Source organism: Bombina bombina, chromosome 5 (assembly GCF_027579735.1).
Source record: "Bombina bombina isolate aBomBom1 chromosome 5, aBomBom1.pri, whole genome shotgun sequence".
Classification (NCBI taxonomy): domain Eukaryota; kingdom Metazoa; phylum Chordata; class Amphibia; order Anura; family Bombinatoridae; genus Bombina; species Bombina bombina.
Window position 1 is genome coordinate 324,994,948 of NC_069503.1, and position 20,140 is coordinate 325,015,087.

General features: G+C 38.8%; 1 protein-coding gene across 1 annotated transcript in view; it reads right to left on the reverse strand.

The window, feature by feature from the left end:
- Window positions 1–20,140, reverse strand: part of AGMO (alkylglycerol monooxygenase) — a 575,264-nt gene that overhangs the window by 139,305 nt on the left and 415,819 nt on the right. The window contains exons 8-10 of the mRNA XM_053714114.1: window positions 15,364–15,443; window positions 5,925–6,059; window positions 2,775–2,891 (exon numbers count right to left, since the gene is read on the reverse strand). Of these exons, the coding sequence (XP_053570089.1) occupies window positions 2,775–2,891; window positions 5,925–6,059; window positions 15,364–15,443 (332 nt within the window). The remainder of the gene's footprint in view (window positions 1–2,774; window positions 2,892–5,924; window positions 6,060–15,363; window positions 15,444–20,140) is intronic.

Consider the following 20,140-nt stretch of genomic DNA (forward strand, 5'->3'; position numbering starts at 1 on the left):
AGGTTTGAGGCTTGTCTCTGTGCTGTTTGGTGTATTGTAAGCGGGATACTTTGTCGCATTTGCATAGTAATGGCTTTCTTCTGGCGACTCGACCATGCAGCCCATCTTTCTTCAAGTGCTTCCTTATTGTGCATCTTGAAACAGTCACACCACATGTCCTGTATTTCACCTGAAGTTATTTGTGGGTTTGTCTTTGCATCCCGAACAATTTTCCTGGAAGTTGTGGACGAAATTTTAGTTGGTCTACCTGACCGTGGTTTGGTTTCAACAGAACCCCTCATTTTCCACTTCTTTATTATCTCAATTCCTTGGATATCTTTGTATATCCCTTTCCTGTTTTATACAGTTCAACTACCTTTTCCCACAGATCTTTTGACAATTTTTTTGCTTTCCCCATGACTCAGAATCCAGAATTGTCAGTGCAGCACTGGATGAAAGATGCAAGGGTCTGTCAGGAGTCCAGAAACGTATTGACCTTTTATACACACACAATAATTACAAGCAAACAGATCACAGGTGAGGATGGTTACCTTTAATAGCCATTCAAACCCCTTTGTGTCAACTTGTGTGCATGTTATCAAGCCAAAATCACCAGGGGTCATTTGGGTAGTTTCTGTTGTCATTATGATTTAAAAAGAGTAAAAACAGTTGATTGATAATAAATGGCTTCAGCCAAACACTAACCATGAGGGAAATAAAAGTTTTTGTGTTATCATTCATATTCTCTGAAAAATGGCTAAGAAATCATAAATTCTGCCAGGGTATGTACACTTATGAGCACAACAAATGAACAACAACATTATATACAGCATCTCACAAAAGTGAGTACACCCCTCACATTTTTGTAAATATGTTATTATATATTTTCATGTGACAACACTGAGGAAATTACACTTTGCTACAATGTAAAGCAATGAGTGTACAACCTGTATAACAGTGTAAATTTGCTGTTTCCTCAAAACAACTCAACACACAGCCATTAATGTATAAACCGTTGGCAAAAAAGTGAGTACACCCCTAAATGGAAATGTCCAAATTGGGCCCAATTAGTCATTTTCCCTCCCCGGGATCCTCTCTGAGGATCTGAAAAAAGAATTGTTGCTCTACATAAAGATGGTCTAGGCTATAAGAAGATTGCCAAGACCCTGAAACTGAGCTGCTGCACGGTGGGCAAGACCATATAGCAGTTTCAAAGGACAGGTTCCACTCAGAACAGGCTTTGCCATGGTCTACCAAAGAAGTTGAGTGCACGTGCTCAGCGTCATATCCAGAGGTTGTCTTTGGGAAATATACGTATGAGTGCTGCCAGCATTGCTGCAGAGGTTGAAGGAGTGGGGGGTCAGCCTATCAGTGCTCAGACCATACACTGCACACTGCATCAAATTCATCTGCATGGCTGTCGTCCCAGAAGGAAGCCTCTTCTAAAGATGATGCATAAGAAAGCCTGCAAACAGTTTGATGAAGACAAGCAGCCTAAGAACATGGATTACTGGAACCATGTCCTGTGGTCCGATGAGACCAAGATAAACTTATTTGGTTCAGATGGTGTCAAGCTTGTGTGTCGGCAACCAGGTGAGTAGTACAAAGACAAGTGTGTCTTGCCTATGGTCAAGCATGGTGGTGGGATTGTCATGGTCTGGGCCTGCATGAGTGCTGCCGGCACATGGGAGCTGCAGTTCATTGAGGGAACCGCGAATGCCAGCATGTACTGTGACATACTGAAGCAGAGCATGATCCCCTCCCTTCAGAGATTGGGCCGCAGGGCATTATTCCAACATGATAATGACCCCAAACACCTCTAAGACGACCACTGCCTTGCTAAAGAAGCTGAGGGTAAAGGTGATGGACTGGCCAAGCATGTCTCCAGACCTAAACCCTAATGAGAATCTGTGGGGCATCCTCAAACGGAAGGTGGGGGAGTGCAAGGTCTCTAACATCCACCAGCTCTGTGATGTCGTCATGGAGGAGTGGAAGAAGACTCCAGTGGCAACCTGTGAAGCTCTGGTGAACTCCATGCCCAAGAGGGTTAAGGCAGTGCTGGAAAATAATGGTGGCCACACAAAATATTGACACTTTGGACCAATTTGGACATTTCCACTTAGGGGTGTACTCACTTTTGTTGCCAACAGTTTAGACATTAATGGCTGTGTGTTTAGTTATTTTGAGGGGACAGCAAATTTACACTGTTATACAGGCTGTGCAATCACTACTTTACATTGTAGCAAAGTGTAATTTCTTCAGTGCTGTCACATGAAAAGATATAATAAAATATTTACAAAAATAAAGGGGTGTACTCACTTTTGTGGGATACTGTATATATATATATATATATATATATATATATACATATTTAATTTTCAGGCAACAAAAGCATGCAGTGTACAGAAATGTATTTGCACAATCTTGTGTAGTCTAACACAGTGTTTCTCAACAGCTGTCCTCAAGTACCCCTAAGAGACCAGGTTTTTATTATAGCTGAACTAGCACAGGTGATATAATCAGCTGATGGGTGAGAGTAGGTTAGTTACCACACAGGTGAAATAATCAGCTGATGGGTGAGAGCAGGATAGTTACCATGGTTACTGATCAGCTGATTATTTTACCTGTGCTCTAGTTCCGATATAAAGGAAACCTGGCCTGCTGGGGGTACTTGAGGACCACGGTTAAGAAACACTTGTCTAAATTAAACATTTCAAAATAATATATTTTAAACAACTGAGCAAGCATATTGGGTGTATGGTTACAGCTAGAACACATTTGCAATTGGTACTTACCAGCTTGGCCTCAAACATGTGCTGATAAACACCAAGCATTAAAATAAAATGAATTGTTGCATAAATCTGTAGATACATGGGTAATTGAGGATCATAAGGCTTTTCCTTTCCAGTCACCTAAAGATAAATGAATAAACAAAAAAAATCACTTGTATGCATGAATGTTGGGGGGGGGGGGGGGCAGAGGGCATCTCATTTTTGGGTGTATATATGCACACAGAGTCTATTTAACATTGCATTGTCAGTATGCAGCAGTGTCTGGGTTTCAAAAACAATAATATTAAAATGGCTATTTTACCCTATAGAAAAAAAATTAAAAAATAACCAATATGTATGTGTACCATCAAATATAAAATAGTAGCTTCTATTTCTAGTTTATCCACTACAGATTTTCCCTTATCATTCTGATAATTTCAACTATAAAATATGAAAAAAAAACTGTAATAAACTATAAATTGAGAGAAAAATTAAAACCAGCAGTTGTTCTCTAAACTAAATATGTATTTTAAAAATGTAGGGTTTTAATAATGTTTGATCAAGCTTTGATAAAACACGGATTGCACTACTACTAACATATTATAAATCAAATGAAAAAATATATATATAAATTTAATTTCCACTCGCCCTGGGCAAGTAGAGATTAAACTGGGGCAAGTAAAGAGGGATATTAATGCTGTCTATACACTGTAAAAAATGACTAGCAAGTGTATATATTTTAAATAATAGTATTAAAAGCACTTTATTCATTGTGGTTTAAAATAAAAAAATACATGAAAAATGACTGAACAATAAGAGGTTTCGTAATGGCTAAATGTATGCAAAGAGGGGGTGGGGTTGTGGGTGTGGGCAGGGGGGTGGGGCTGCTTGGGCTCCGAAGTGGGGAATGACATTTTGGACTGACTAGCAGCTTAGGACAGGAAATTTTAGGACTTGAAATTTTCAGACTTTTTTTTAATTATATATATATATATATATATATATATATATATATATATATATATATATATATTTATTTCTCTATAGAGACTTGTTTCATATCAAACTGTATTTAATTATGTTTTGGGGTATCACCCCATCTTCAGATCACAAAAACTTAGCTACCTCTATAGAGGAATGTTTAATTGTTTTGATGAGCAGGATTACTGGTGTTTCAGTGAGTGCTAAGCATGCTGGGACTGTTATACAGGGAGTGCAGAATTATTAGGCAAATGAGTATTTTGACCACATCATCCTCTTTATGCATGTTGTCTTACTCCAATCTGTATAGGCTTGAAAGCCTACTACCAATTAAACATATTAGGTGATGTGCATCTCTGTAATGAGAAGGGGTGTGGTCTAATGACATCAACACCCTATATCAGGTGTGCATAATTATTAGGCAACTTCCTTTCCTTTGGCAAAATGGGTCAAAAGAAGGACTTGACAGGCTCAGAAAAGTAAAAAATAGTGAGATATCTTGCAGAGGGATGCAGCACTCTTAAAATTGCAAAGCTTCTGAAGCGTGATCATCGAACAATCAAGCGTTTCATTCAAAATAGTCAACAGGGTCGCAAGAAGCGTGTGGAAAAACCAAGGTGCAAAATAACTGCCCATGAACTAAGAAAAGTCAAGCGTGCAGCTGCCAAGATGCCACTTGCCACCAGTTTGGCCATATTTCAGAGCTGCAACATCACTGGAGTGCCCAAAAGCACAAGGTGTGCAATACTCAGAGACATGGCCAAGGTAAGAAAGGCTGAAAGACGACCAACACTGAACAAGACCCACAAGCTGAAACGTCAAGACTGGGCCAAGAAATATCTCAAGACTGATTTTTCTAACATTTTATGGACTGATGAAATGAGAGTGAGTCTTGATGGGCCAGATGGATGGGCCCGTGGCTGGATTGGTAAAGGGCAGAGAGCTCCAGTCCGACTCAGACGCCAGCAAGGTGGAGGTGGAGTACTGGTTTGGGCTGGTATCATCAAAGATGAGCTTGTGGGGCCTTTTCGGGTTGAGGATGGAGTCAAGCTCAACTCCCAGTCCTACTGCCAGTTTCTGGAAGACACCTTCTTCAAGCAGTGGTACAGGAAGAAGTCTGCATCCTTCAAGAAAAACATGATTTTCATGCAGGACAATGCATCATCACACGTGTGCAAGTACTCCACAGCGTGGCTGGCAAGAAAGGGTATAAAAGAAGAAAATCTAATGACATGGCCTCCTTGTTCACCTGATCTGAACCCCATTGAGAACCTGTGGTCCATCATCAAATGTGAGATTTACAAGGAGGGAAAACAGTACACCTCTCTGAACAGTGTCTGGGAGGCTGTGGTTGCTGCTGCACGCAATGTTGATGGTGAACAGATCAAAACACTGACAGAATCCATGGATGGCAGGCTTTTGAGTGTCCTTGCAAAGAAAGGTGGCTATATTGGTCACTGATTTGTTTTTGTTTTGTTTTTGAATGTCAGAAATGTATATTTGTGAATGTTGAGATGTTATATTGGTTTCACTGGTAAAAATAAATAATTGAAATGGGTATATATTTGTTTTTTGTTAAGTTGCCTAATAATTATGCACAGTAATAGTCACCTGCACACACAGATATCCCCCTAAAATAGCTATAACTAAAAACAAACTAAAAACTACTTCCAAAACTATTCAGCTTTGATATTAATGAGTTTTTTGGGTTCATTGAGAACATGGTTGTTGTTCAATAATAAAATTAATCCTCAAAAATACAACTTGCCTAATAATTCTGCACTCCCTGTATATATATATATATATATATATATATATATATATATATATATATATATATATATATATATATGCTTCCCTAAAATATTCCCTTATTTAGATTTGTATAGGTAGCGCTTACTAATTTAGTAGAACATGTTACACTTCTTCACTTCTTTGAGTTTTGCAAGGATCAGCATTGGATTTGTGAGCTATGATTATCCACAGTATGATTACATTACTAAAAAGCCATCTCTGAGATATTTGCGTTTTTATCATATCTATTACATATATCTTTGCTGAAGTAATCTAGCTGAAGTGGTACTTAATTTTCCAATTAGAGACACAAGTACTTACTCAGATGCAATTTAATATGAGTGCGTCCAATAAAAAAAATAAAAAATACAGGAACACTAATAAATGTAACCGTATTACCTTTGGTAGCTCCTCAGGAAGACCAAGACGAGGTTTGCCTGGTCCCCATCCTGGACCTTTAAATATTACAGATATTTTATTGAAAAAACCTGGTGTGTCCCAAAACATGTTCCACATATAGATACAATGTTGTATCTAAAATAAAATAAAAATATAGATTAATAACTTCACTATTAAGAAAAGAGAAATATACCATTGTGATAATATAAAAAGAGAAAAGTGCTACATACATTGTATACATTTTTAAAGAGATGTACATGAATAAACAACAAGTGTGTAGGGAACCGACAGAGATGTAATTTATCACATTCCACAAAGTAAATGAGCCAAGGCAGTGCATTAGTAACCAATTTAGCAATATTTTGCCATCAACACAGAGGGTGATGAATAGACATATAACCAAACATAAATTAAACTCATCTAAAATGTTCTAATGGCTAATTAAGCTTGGATACAGTTGGTGTATACAGGATGTTACGGTGCTTGTAATTTATAAACAATGCAATTCAAGAATTTACCACAGTAATTATATATATATATATATATATATATATATATATATACACATATATTTATTCATACTCATGTTAAACACTAACCTCAACAGAATGAGGGCATTTTGGCAAAATTAGCTTACAACTTTCCTACTCTATGGTCAGTTATACTTAATGCACAATGTCTTCTATTACAAAATAGAATCAAAAAGATTATTATTATTCTCTAATAGTGGCAAAAACATATATTCACCAACTAATGTTGTTCATTATGGGACACAGTACACCAAGGTCATATTCTACTGTATCAAAAAGCATTAATTATTCATAGATGTGGACTGTGGATATTTGCTATCCAAACATGTTTTTAGGCATGCTAATGAAAGAGTTACCAACTATGGCTTGGTTTTCATTGAGGTTGTAACGTTTGGAACCTGGTGATTTAAAAAACATTTATCTCCATTAAAGATTATGGAGAATTTTGTATGTAATCACCAGTTTCCAAACTTTACCACCTCAATGGAAACTAGCCCTATGTTCCTTATGTTCTTTATTCCTGACCTTAGATCATTTCATGACTAAGAGCCTATCGTAGGTTCGAAACGTTGTTCCTGTAATTTTTGGACCCAACTAATAAAAATAAAGGTCTTTTAAACAAAGAATTTTGATGGTGGCTGGAGTGCTTTGGATGTATGACTACTTAGATAATTTCTGGCAGTTAATGTGCTATTTTAATTTAATAAACAGTGGACAACTTTTTAATTTAATATACTGCATTTACAAAAGATAAAGCTGACTTTTGTAGGCTAAATATCTCTAATATTAATAATAGTTTTGTCCCATTACATTTACAGTAAATATCAATACAAAGGTTCAACAACATGAAAAGAGTAAACTATAATGACTATAATAACTGTAGAAAAGTCTAACCTTTGTTTATTTTTGTTTCACTGATATCAGAATATCTGATATTTTTTTCCTTAATTAAAATTGACCATATAGTATTGATTCATTTGAGTTTATTTAAAGCTGGTTGGTCTAACCTAAGGCCCAGGGGCCTTATTGTGACTATCATGTTAATGCTGTGATCCCTCCATTTCCCCTAAAGGTAATATTGTTACACCTTAAAATATAGTAATCCAATTTCTAGGGCAGAAAACAAAGATGCAGAAAGAGCTGGAATATATTATGCATATGTGTTTGTATAATAAACACACATAAATCATTGTATCATGCTACTAAGCATATATAAGCAATTGTGCAAGTCAAATCAGTGGCATTTATCTTACTAAAACATTCCATATTTGAAATGTGTTTGTATATAAGCATGGCATACTATTTGTTTAGAATACTTGTGTTTCCTAAATATATACTTGTCAAAGATTGAACATGTTTGGTTTAAATAAGTTTTACTATAGATCCCAGATTCAGTGAATGTTTCATCCAGCTTCAACCATAAAAGCATGTTTTATTACAGCATTTTGATCACAATTATCACTATGTGTTTAAAACCTGCAAAAGGGGATTTATCACATAGTGAACGCAACATACCAAGTTCACTCATGTCCTATCCCAAATAAGGATACATCCAATGAGTCAGTCAAGAACATTCACTTATTTGCTAGTGCAAGGGTTTTGCATAAAATTAAAACACTGAAATTTAATAGAATTAGTTTATTGTGTTTTGGATGTTCTTTGGCTTCTGATATGTCTTTTTTACTTTGGAAAGATTACAATGCAAATTATAAAACCATTCTCATATTGTAAAAATATTAAATCCAATATTGGAAAAGTAACCTCTATGAAGCATTAGCAGCACTGACCGTTACTACAATCCACCGAGCACTAGTTATTGACTAAATATCATCAACAAAATGGACACATCGTGTCAAAGAATTAGACATGCTCAACACACACAGATTGACCGATAATACTTATTGGATAAACAAAAACAATATCACCAAACTATCTGCTCTTGCTTGGAATCCGGAAAAACAAAACAAAAAACAAGATGGCGTTGTACATGTCAACAACAGCCACTGCCCTTTAACATGATGATCAAATTGCACCAGGTAACTAACGATACTGAACACGTCACCACCAACAATTACATGTAAAGACACAAAGAAAACATATATAAAAGAGACTGACAATTAGGACATGCAGATAGAGAGGAGACTGTCAACAGAATAAGGATGAGTGGTCTGGTCAATTGTTGAGAGTGGCTGGGCATCCTGGAGGGCAGTTGTATTTCTTTGTGTACTGATTCGTTTTCCGTTATTGTCAGCCATTATCATTCATTAATGGTGCAGTTGTAGAAAAAACAGAATTTATGCTTACCTGATAAATTTCTTTCTCTTACGGTGTGTCCGGTCCACGGCTTCATCCTTACTTGTGGGATATTCTCATTCCCTACAGGAAGTGGCAAAGAGAACACACAGCAGAGCTGTCCATATAGCTCCCCTCAGGCTCCGCCCCCCCCAGTCATTCGACCGACGGTTAGGAGAAAAAGGAGAACCATAGGGTGCAGTGGTGACTGTAGTTTACAAAAATAATTTTAGACCTGACTAAATCGCCAGGGTGGGCCGTGGACCGGACACACCTTAAGAGAAAGAAATTTATCAGGTAAGCATAAATTCTGTTTTCTCTTACATTGGTGTGTCCGGTCCACGGCTTCATCCTTACTTGTGGGAACCAATACCAAAGCTCCAGGACACGGATAAAGGGAGGGAAACAGTCAGGTAACTTAAACGGAAGGCACCACTGCTTGTAAAACCTTTCTCCCAAAAATAGCCTCCGAAGAAGCAAAAGTATCGAATTTGTAAAATTTGGCAAATGTATGCAGTGAAGACCAAGTCGCTGCCTTACAAATCTGTTCAACAGAAGCCTTGTTCTTGAAAGCCCACGTGGAAGCCACAGCTCTAGTGGAGTGAGTGGTAACTCGTTCAGGAGGCTGCCGTCCGGCAGTCTCATAAGCCAATCGGATGATGCTTTTCAGCCAGAAGGAAAGAGAGGTAGCAGTTGTTTTCTGACCTCTCCTCTTATCAGAATAAACGACAAATAAGGATGATGTTTGTCTGAAATCTTTTGTTGCTTCTAAATAGAATTTTAAAGCACGAACCACATCTAGATTGTGTAACTGACGTTCCTTTTTAGAAACTGGATTAGAACACAGAGAAGGAACAACTATTTCCTGGTTAATATTCTTATTGGAAACTACCATTGGAAGAAAACCAGGCTTGGTACGCAAAACAACCTTATCTGTATGGAACACCAGATAGGGTGAGATACACTGCAAAGCAGGCAATTCAGAAACTCTTCGAGCAGAAGAAATAGCAACCAAAAACAAAACTTTCCAAGATAGTAACTTAATATCTACGGAATGTAGAGGTTCAAACGGAACCCCTTGAAGAACTGAAAGAACTAAATTTAGACTCCATGGAGGAGCCACAGGTCTGTAAACAGGTTTGATCCTAACTAAGGCCTGTACAAACGCCTGCACATCTTGCACAGCTGCCAGACGCTTATGTAACAGAATAGACAGAGCAGATATCTGTCCTTTCAATGAACTAGCTGACAATCCTTTCTCCAATCCTTCTTGGAGGAAAGATAACAACCTTGGAATCCTAATCTTACTCCACGAGTAACCCTTGGATTCACACCAACAAAGATATTTTCGCCATATCTTATGATAAATTTTCCTAGTAACAGGCTTTCTAGCCTGGATCAGAGTATATATAACTGATTCAGAGAACCCACGCTTAGCTAGAATTAAGCATTCAATCTCCAAGCAGTCAGTTGCAGAGAAACTAGGTTTGGATGTTTGAATGGACCTTGGATTAGAAGGTCCTGCCTCAAACGTAGCTTCCATGGTGGAGCCGATGACATATCCGCCAAGTCTGCATACCATGTCCTGCGAGGTCACGCAGGAGCTATCAGAATTACCGAAGCCTTCTCCTGTTTGATTCTGGCTACTAGCCGAGGGAGAAGAGGAAACGGTGGAAAGACATAAGCCAGATTGAATGACCAAGGCGTTACTAGAGCATCTATCAATGTCACCTTGGGATCCCTGGACCTTGACCCGTAAAGGGGAACTTTTGAGTTCTGGCGGGACGCCATCAGGTCCAGTTCTATGTAGTCCGACTGAAATCTGATGAATTTGACCTCCACCAGCTGAGGCCAGGCCCGGAGCGCATTGAATATCGCTCTCAATACTAAAATGTTTATCGGGAGAAGAGATTCCTCCCGAGACCATAGACCCTGAGCTTTCATGGAGTTCCAGACCGCACCCCAGCCTCGTGATAATGATCCACTCCAGTCTGCGGAAACTCATTCCCTGAGACAGGTGATCCTGAGACAACCACCAGAGGAGCGATTCTCTGGTTATCTGGTCCATTTGTATCTGGGGAGACAAATCTGCATTATCCCCATTCCACTGTTTGAACATGCACAGTTGCAGTGGTCTCAAATGAATTCTGGCAAAGGGGACTGTGTCCATTGCCGCAACCATAATATCGATTACCTCCATGCACCGAGCCACAGAAGGCTGAGGATTGGCATGAAGAACTCGACAGGAAATTCGAAAGTTTTAACTTCCTGACCTCCGTCAGAAAGATTTTCATTTCTATCAAGTCTATTATTGTTCCCAGGAAGGGAACTCTTGTGACCGGGGACAGAGAACTTCTTTCTACGTTCACCTTCCACCCGTGAGATCTTAGAAAGGCCAACACAATGCCTGTATGCGCCTTTGATCTGTGAAAAGACGACGCTTGGATTAAGATATCGTCTAAGTAAGGTGCTACTGCAATGCCCCGCGGTCTTAGAACCGCTAGAAGGGACCCTAGCACCTTCATGAAAATACTTGGAGCGGTGGCCAGCCCGAAGGGAAGAGCCACAAACTGATAATGCTTGTCCATGAAGGAGAACCTTAGGAACTGATGGTGATCCTTGTGGATAGGAATATGCAGGTACGTATCCTTTAAATCCACGGTAGTCATATATTGACCCTCCTGGATCATCGGTAAGATTGTCCGTATAGTTTCCATCTTGAATGGGTATTACACCCATCTTTAAAAGATCTTCTATGCAAAGTAAGAATGCCTGTCTCTTTGTCTGGTCTAAAGACAAGCGAGACATGTGGAAACTTCCTCTTGGAGGAAGGTCCTTGAATTCCAGAAGGTACCCCAGAGAGACAATTTCTAACGCCCAGGGATCCAGAACATCTCTTGCCCAGGCCTGAGCAAAGAGAGAAAGTCTGCCCCCTACTAGATCCGGTCCCAGATCAGGGGCTACCATTTCATGCTGTCTTGGTAGCAGCAGCAGGCTTCTTGGCCTGTTTACCCTTGTTCCAGCCTTGCATGGGTTTCCATGCAGGTTTGGGCTAGGAAGCATTAACCTCTTCCTTAGTGGCTATAGAAGTAGAAGCGGGTCCGTTCCTGAAATTGCGAAAGGAACGGAAATTAGACTTATTTTTAACCTTAAAAAGTCTATCTTGTGGAAGGGCATGGCCCTTTCCTCCCGTAATATCGGAAATCATCTCTTTCAACTCTGGCCCAAAAAGGGTCTTACCCTTGAAAGGAATATTAAGCAATTTTGTTTTGGACGACACATCCGCCGACCAAGATTTTAGCCAAAGCACCCTGCGTGCCACGATTGCAAAACCAGAATTTTTTGCCGCTAATTTAGTGAAGAGCGGCATCTGTAATGAAAGAATTAGCCAACTTCAGGGCGTGAATTCTGTCCATAACCTCATCATAAGGGGTCTCCCTCTGTAGGGAGTTCTTTAATTCCTCAAACCAAAAAGCCGCTGCAGTGGTTACAGGAATAATGCAAGAAATTGGCTGAAGAAGAAAATCTTGTTGAACAAATATTATCTTAAGCAAACCTTCCAATTTTTTATCCATAGGATCTTTGAAAGCGCAACTATCTTCTATTGGTATAGTGGTGCACTTAGCTAGTGTTGAAACTGCCCCCTCCACCCTAGGGACCGTCTGCCACGCGTCCCTTCTGGGGTCAACAATGGGGAACATTTTCTTAAATATAGGGGGGGGGGACAAAAGGAACACCTGGTCTCTCCCACTCCCTGGTCACAATATCCGCCACCCTCTTAGGTATCGGAAATGCATCAGTGTGTACCGGGACCTCTAAGAATTTGTCCATTTTACACAATTTTACCGGGACCACCAAGGGGTCACAATCATCTAGCGTAGCTAAAACCTCCTTAAGCAGGGCGCGGAGGTGCTCTAGCTTAAATTTAAATGCTATAGTATCTGGCTCTGCCTGCTGAGCAACTTTTCCTGAGTCAGAAATTTCTCCCTCAGACAGGCCCTCCCTCACCGCCAAGTCAGATTGATGTGAGGGCACTACAGATAAATTATCTGCTGCGTCTGATTGCTCATTTTCTGTATTTAAAACTGAGCTATCACGCTTTCTTGGAAATGCTGGCAGTTTGGATAAAAAAGCTGCGAGAGAATTATCCATGATTGTTGCTAATTGCTGCAAAGTAACAGGGATCGATGCGTTAGATGTGCTGGGCATCGCCTGCGCGGGCATAACTGGTGTTGACACAGAAGGGGAAGATAAAATACTCTCCTCGTTACCTTAAGCTAAAGATACATCTTGGGCTACATTTTTAAGTGTCATTGTATGGTCCTTAAACTGCTTGGACGCTATAGCACACTTCAAATATAAATTCAATGGGGGTACCGCCATGGCCTTTAAACATATAGAACAAGCGCTATCTGAAGGCTCAGACATGTTTGACAGACTTAGACAGCACTAAAATGCAATAAAAAATACTTTTGACAAAAACGTTACTGTGTCTTTAAATAATAAAAGAGCACACTTTATTACCAAAACATCAAAAAACCATCAAGGAAACATCCGATTTTAATGAAATTTTCACCACATTATCCTAATGCTTTGAAAAGATTGCACACAAATTTTCAGCTCAATTAACCCCTTAATGCCCAAACCGGAGCTAAAACATGAATTTGTACTATGCCACAGCTTCTGCTGAGGCTTTTACCATCCTTAGGGATTATATGGAGTAGAAATAAGCCTGTCTGAAGTCCCTCTGAAGTCTCTGGACACCATACATGGGGCTGCATGAACTTTCTTGTCAAAAACAACTGCGCAACTGAGGCGCGAAAATGAGGCCTCCTCCTCTGCATTACACAGTGCTGGGGCCTTTCTGAGGAGATTAGGAGTCTAATCAAATGCCAGGCGAATAAAAAAAACCATAAGCATTTTTATAAGTCACAAAAACACCTAAACTATAAATAATTATGCTAAGAAGCAATTGATTAAGCCCAAAATAGTGTCAACCAGCAACTAAGCCTTTTATTTAAGCCATTATTTTATACATAGTCTAAGAAACATGGCTTACCTTCCCCTATGGGGATTACAGACAATCTTCTAGCATTACTGGCTTTTGTTAGAAAAATGACTGATCATACCTGAAGCAGTTAAGCCTGCAAACTGTTCCCCCCAACTGAAGTTCTCCTGTATTCAACAGTCCTGCGTGGGAACAGCAATGGATTTTAGTTACTGCTGCTAAAATCATAGTCCTCTCAGCAGAAATCTTCATCACTTTCTGCTTCAGAGTAAATAGTACAAGCCGGCACTATTTTAAAATAACAAACTTTTGATAGAAGAAATAAAAACTACAAACTAACACCACAAACTCTTTACCACCCCCGTGGAGATGCTACTTGTTTAGAGCGGCAAAGATAATGACTGGGGGGGCGGAGCCTGAGGGGAGCTATATGGACAGATCTGCTGTGTGTTCTCTTTGCCACTTCCTGTAGGGAATGAGAATATCCCACAAGTAAGGATGAAGCCGTGGACCGGACACACCAATGTAAGAGAAATGAGGATTGAATATCATGGGAGTTATCAAGCTCTGCTGTGTTTTAAGGTCCATTACAAAATGTGTCTTAAATTTCCTATATACAATGATATCACTAATGTATATTATATTCTTTAATATGTCAAATCTATATATATCATATAAGAAAAACAATCTGACATTTAATAATTTTTATTGTAGTATAAATGTGTGTTTAAAAACAACCTTTTATGCATGTCAGCCCAAATGTCTTCACATAAATATGCATAATCTTTATAATTATAAGAAACATTAATCTTACAACTACCCATTAATTTAGCTAATTAATTAATGAAAATAAAACAACATTGTGATATACATTATTATTTTACTTGATTCTGCTGTAAAATGGTGTATATCCTATGTTCCTTAGAGTCTAAAAATTGTATTCTACAAGCATGCTGTAAAATGCTGAAAATTGCTAGAATCAGCTACATATTACAAAGTGATTGCTTAAAGCTGTGCACAGACTCAGCTTACCCTTACTGACAACAGTCAAGAGTTAAAGGAATAGGAAAGTCAAAATTAAACCTGCAAGATTCAGATAGAGCATGTTATTTTAAGTTACTTTTAAATTAACTTCCATTTTCAAATGTGTTTCATTCTCTTGGTATACCTTGTGGAAAAAGAATATGCACATATCCTAAACAAGTGGAAGCTGCTGCTAATTGGTACTTGCACACACATGTCTCTTGTGATTGGCTAACTAGATGTGTCCAGCTAGCTGCCAGTAGTGCAATGCTGTTTCTTCAGCAAATAATTACAACAGAATGAAGCAAATTTGATAATAGAAATAAAATGGAAAGTTGTTTAAAATTGTATGTTCTATCCGTATCAGGGTTTCCTGTCCCTTTAAGATAAAAATATGCTCCAGGTTATTTGAATAGTTTGTTAGCACAATTAGTAGAGTTTTGCATAACTGACAATTCAAAATGCCTTTAAATGTATTTAATATGCAGATCTTTTGCAGTCCAGCATTCAGTATGTAATTGCTGAATTAAACTTAGTTTGTATATTATAGAAAAAATACAAATAAAATATAGATAATTCTATTTACCTGGACCTGAAAGGGTTCAAATGTGTTTATTGGATGTGTTAGACCATAAACAACTTTCTCGTTTTCTGGCACAAAAGTTCCTTAAAACATAAAAAAAGCATACATTATAAGATAAGTAATAATAGAATGCAAAGATAATATATGATTAATATTGTAATTACATTTCCTCTTCAAGTAAGTAAAGTATTTAAAAATATTATATTGAGCTATTTTGTTCTTGTGCTGCATAGGTGTTGTTAAGTAAACAAATACATATAATTAGTTACTTTAAAATGTATTTATAGGAAAAGTAATCCATCACTTGTATATATAATTTCAAGTTGTTGATTACAGCTCAGTCAGGCAGGAGCCAGAAGGAAATTCCCTAGCTCCTGACAGGGTATTGCCAAGTGTCATATTCCCCAAGTACTACAAAGGTTGGTGTTTGTAGCATGAATATTAATAAGTCAATACTTCAATATTCATATAAAGGAGGTGACATTTTGCTTTAAATTATTGTCATTTCACAAACTGCACACTTTTTCAATGCATATATATATATATATATATAGGCATCCAACAAGAAAAGCACTCACCGGGTCTTATCCAGCAAAAATCTTTTTAATATGTGACGTTTCGGGGTTGCCCCCGTCCTCAGACAACAGTTACAGGTATATACATTTACTCACCTTATATACACAAACAAACCCGCTCCCAAGTGTGATCCCGCCGGCGGCGTACCGGAAGTGAGTTGCCGCGCGTAGAGCCCTACGTCACCGGTTACCATAGCAACCAGGACGCCACCCGGCGGAATCCTAGTTAAAAAATTGGAAACATAAAAAGTGCATTATACAGAATGGCTGTAGGAATAGATGTCTGCTAGCAAAACAATCTGTCATGATATCCTGCTAGTCTTAAATACCAAAAACGGGGAAATGATTTTTTCTTTATCCTAACACCGTAACTAACAGCAGGAGCTATATGGATTACTTAATATATATTCTATTAGGGCTTCTGGCCACTAAATCTACAGCAAAACAAACTATGTGAGTCCATGCATCTAGGTTCAGAAAAAACAAAAAAACAAACAAAGCATAAATAAATATAGAAAACAAAAAATAACCAAATAAGCCATAAGCAATATATAGAATTAAATAAAGAGACAAACCAAAGAACGTGAAAAAAGTGAAAAAATATATAATAAATAAAACAAAAACAAAAAACGAAAACAAATATTAAAAAAGTTAAAAAATATATAAAGGTATAAAAGCAGGAGAAAAAACAAAAAAAGAAAAGGAAAAAAGAGAGAAGAACCAAGAGACATGTAACAAGAGGGTATCAGAAAGAGGTATCCTACAAAAAGCAATGCCAATCTAAGTTGACATTCAGGCCCCTGGGGGCCATGGTGCCAAGATTGTAAATCCATTTGGATTCACGCTGTAGTAGTATTCTACCCCTGTCACCCCCTCTAGTAAGAGGGGGCACATGATCAATGATAATATATTTTAGATCAGCAACTGAGTGTTTTAATAGGGCAAAATGCCTGGCCACTGGTTGGTCAGAGTCACCACGATCAATAGCTGCTCTTATTGCTGATCTGTGGTTGGCCATTCTTGTACGAAGGTCGTCCACAGTTTTTCCCACATAGAACAAACCGCATACACAGTGTAACAAATACACTATGTATTTGGTTGTACATGTCACCCGATGTCTGATGCTGTAAGTCCTATTTTTGTAGGGATGTCTGAACACTTTACCAGTTGTTAGTCCATTGCATGTTGTACATCCTAAGCAGCGATAACAGCCAGGTTTAGATTGCAACCAGGTCTCTTTCATATAACTCCCCCTGGGATCCGTCTTGACAAGTTGGTCTCTTAAAGACCTCGCTCTCCGATATCCCATTCTAGGTGGTGCTGTCCCCTCAAACGGTAGATCCGGGTCTGAAGATATAAGAGACCAGTGTTTGCGTATACTCTCCGCTATGGCTGGTTTATCAACATCAAATGTTGTGGAGAACGTCATTCTATTATCTTCCAAAGATGTTTCCTTGTAAATCAGTAGATCCTCCTGTTGTAGCTTCAATGTATCCATCTTCTGTATTATTAGATCTTGTTTATGGTACCCCCTCTGGATGAAACGTGATTCCATAATATGCATTTGTTGTTCCCGAAGATCAGCCATGGTATTGTTCCTTGCTGTTCTCTTGAATTGCGATAAAGGAAGAGCACGTTTGAGGGCTGGAGGATGGCAGCTATGGGCATGTAGTAAAGAATTACGGTCTGTTTCTTTTGTATATAGTGTCGTGCACAGTCGACCTTCTTTCTTAAAAATTCTCAGGTCCAAAAAATCCACACTCGAGTTGTTGTACGTCAGTTTGAATTTAATATTTGGATGTGCTGCATTGACACTTGTAAACCATACTAGTAAATCTTCCTCTGTACCATGCCATATCAGGAAAAGATCATCTATATACCTTTTATAATGGGAAATTCTGTCATCCTGGAATAATGTTGTTCCTTTCGTTTCGAATTCTGCCATGAACAGGTTGGCATATGTGGGTGCCACATTTGACCCCATGGCGGTCCCCGCAATTTGCAGGTAAAATTCTTTCTCGAAACGAAAGTAATTCATCTCCAAGCATGCTGATAAGAGTTCCTGGATTGCATCAATAGGTGGACCCACATATGGATATTTGGCCAATTGTCTACATACTGCCACTATCCCCTCATTGTGAGGTATTATTGTATATAAGCTGGTCACGTCCATAGTGACCAGCAAGGTATCCCCTTGTATATCAGTGATGGTGCTGAGTATTCTTATCATTGCACTTGAATCCAGGAGGAAAGAATCCATACTCCTAACCAGTGGTTGGAGTATATTGTCCAAATAGATAGCAATTGGCTGAAGCAGTGAGCCTATAGCCGAGACTATAGGTCTCCCTGGGGGGGTTTTCATATCCTTGTGGATCTTTGGTAGAGTATAGATTACAGGTACTCTTGGATGTTGTACTGTCATAAAACCCAGGGCGTCACCATCTATATAACTGGTCTCATGCAAGTGTTGAAGCATGTTGTCAAGTTTTCTTTTATATATACTTGTGGGATCACCTCTGAGTTTTGTGTAGGTATCTTTATCCATCAATTGTCGTATAATTTCAGCCCTGTAATTAGTATAGTTTTGAACGACAATGGCACCCCCTTTGTCCGCTTCCCTTAGAATTATGGAAGTGTTGTTTTGTAGGTCGATGAGGGCGCTTCTTTCGTCATTGGTCAGATTGTGTCTATACCGACTCTTTCTTTGATGTGACCTTAGAGTATCCTGTTGTACCATCCTGGAGAAGGTTCTTATAGAAGGGTTATAGCTTGTAGGGTCAAATTTACTTTTCTCTTTGAATATCTTTTTCGGTTGTTCTTGATAATCCTTGAAGTATTCTTTTAGTCTCAAATTCCTTGAGAACTTCTGGATATCTATAAATAGTCCAAAGTCATCACACTTGACAGTTGGTACAAATGACAAGCCCTTATTTAAAACCCTTCTCTCATTCTCGGTTAGTACATGATTACTTAGATTGACAACTAGGTCCTCCTTGGCCGGCCTCTCCTGGGGGGTCTGGGCGGTAGACTTGAACCCCCCCCGCCTTGTGTGGTTCCTCGTCCTTCCCCGTTTTTTGATCTAGTTGTCATACCACTTCTGTAGTCATTATGCATCTGTGTAGTGGTACCGGTCGTCGTATTGCCATCAGAGTCAGTGCTATTGCCTGAGCTGTCCACTGTATCCATAGGTCTTCTTCTATTGTATCTGTGGCGCCATTGTCTATTTGTGCGATATTGTGCTCTTTCATCGGGACCCAATTGCCATCTATAGACACTCTTATTTTTATAGTCGTTGGTCACGTCTTCTAGTTTGCGATTTTTGAATGTAATCAGCTCGTCCTCATACTTTTTTATATCCTCTTTTAGTTTGCCAAGCCAATTTTGTTCCCTCTCAGCTTCCAATACCGGCATATATTGGTCCTCATATTTGGATATTTCTATCTTACTTACTTCCAAAAGCCTGGAAACCTCCTGTATTACAAGTAATATCAGGTCTAGGGAGCACTTATTGAGTATATTACACCATTTAATGCAAAAATCAGGATTGTTCCTGCCTATCGTTGGGACATTCCTGATGCGGAAGCCCCTAGGAATGAATTTCTTACGGTGATACTCAGATAAGTATGCTCCATGTAATGCATAGTCAATATCTTTTTTCTTCATTTTGGCCAGTTTCTCATAAACATTTTTTGTTTGTTCTATAATGGCCCTCTGGGGTATTGCTGCAAAACGTATGCGAGATGCATCTTCTTCAGTAAAAAAGAATTCCTCTGCACCTTTTATTTCTTCCCCCAGATTCAATTCCTGTGTTGTTTCAATCCCCTCAGCCATGATGTGTCAAAAAATCTTCAATTATTGGTCAATGCACAGTGTCCATAAAAACAAAGAAAATATGAAAATCCTCAGGAGTCACAGTCTGTATCTCAATATCAGCCGGGTGCTAATACAATAAAAATACAATATCCCAAGAGGTAGCAGCACTCACGGTAACACAGTCCTTTATTTAGCCTGCCCGGGGTGCTTTAAAGTAACAATATAGGCATCCAACAAGAAAAGCACTCACCGGGTCTTATCCAGCAAAAATCTTTTTAATATGTGACGTTTCGGGGTTGCCCCCGTCCTCAGACAACAGTTACAGGTATATACATTTACTCACCTTATATACACAAACAAACCCGCTCCCAAGTGTGATCCCGCCGGCGGCG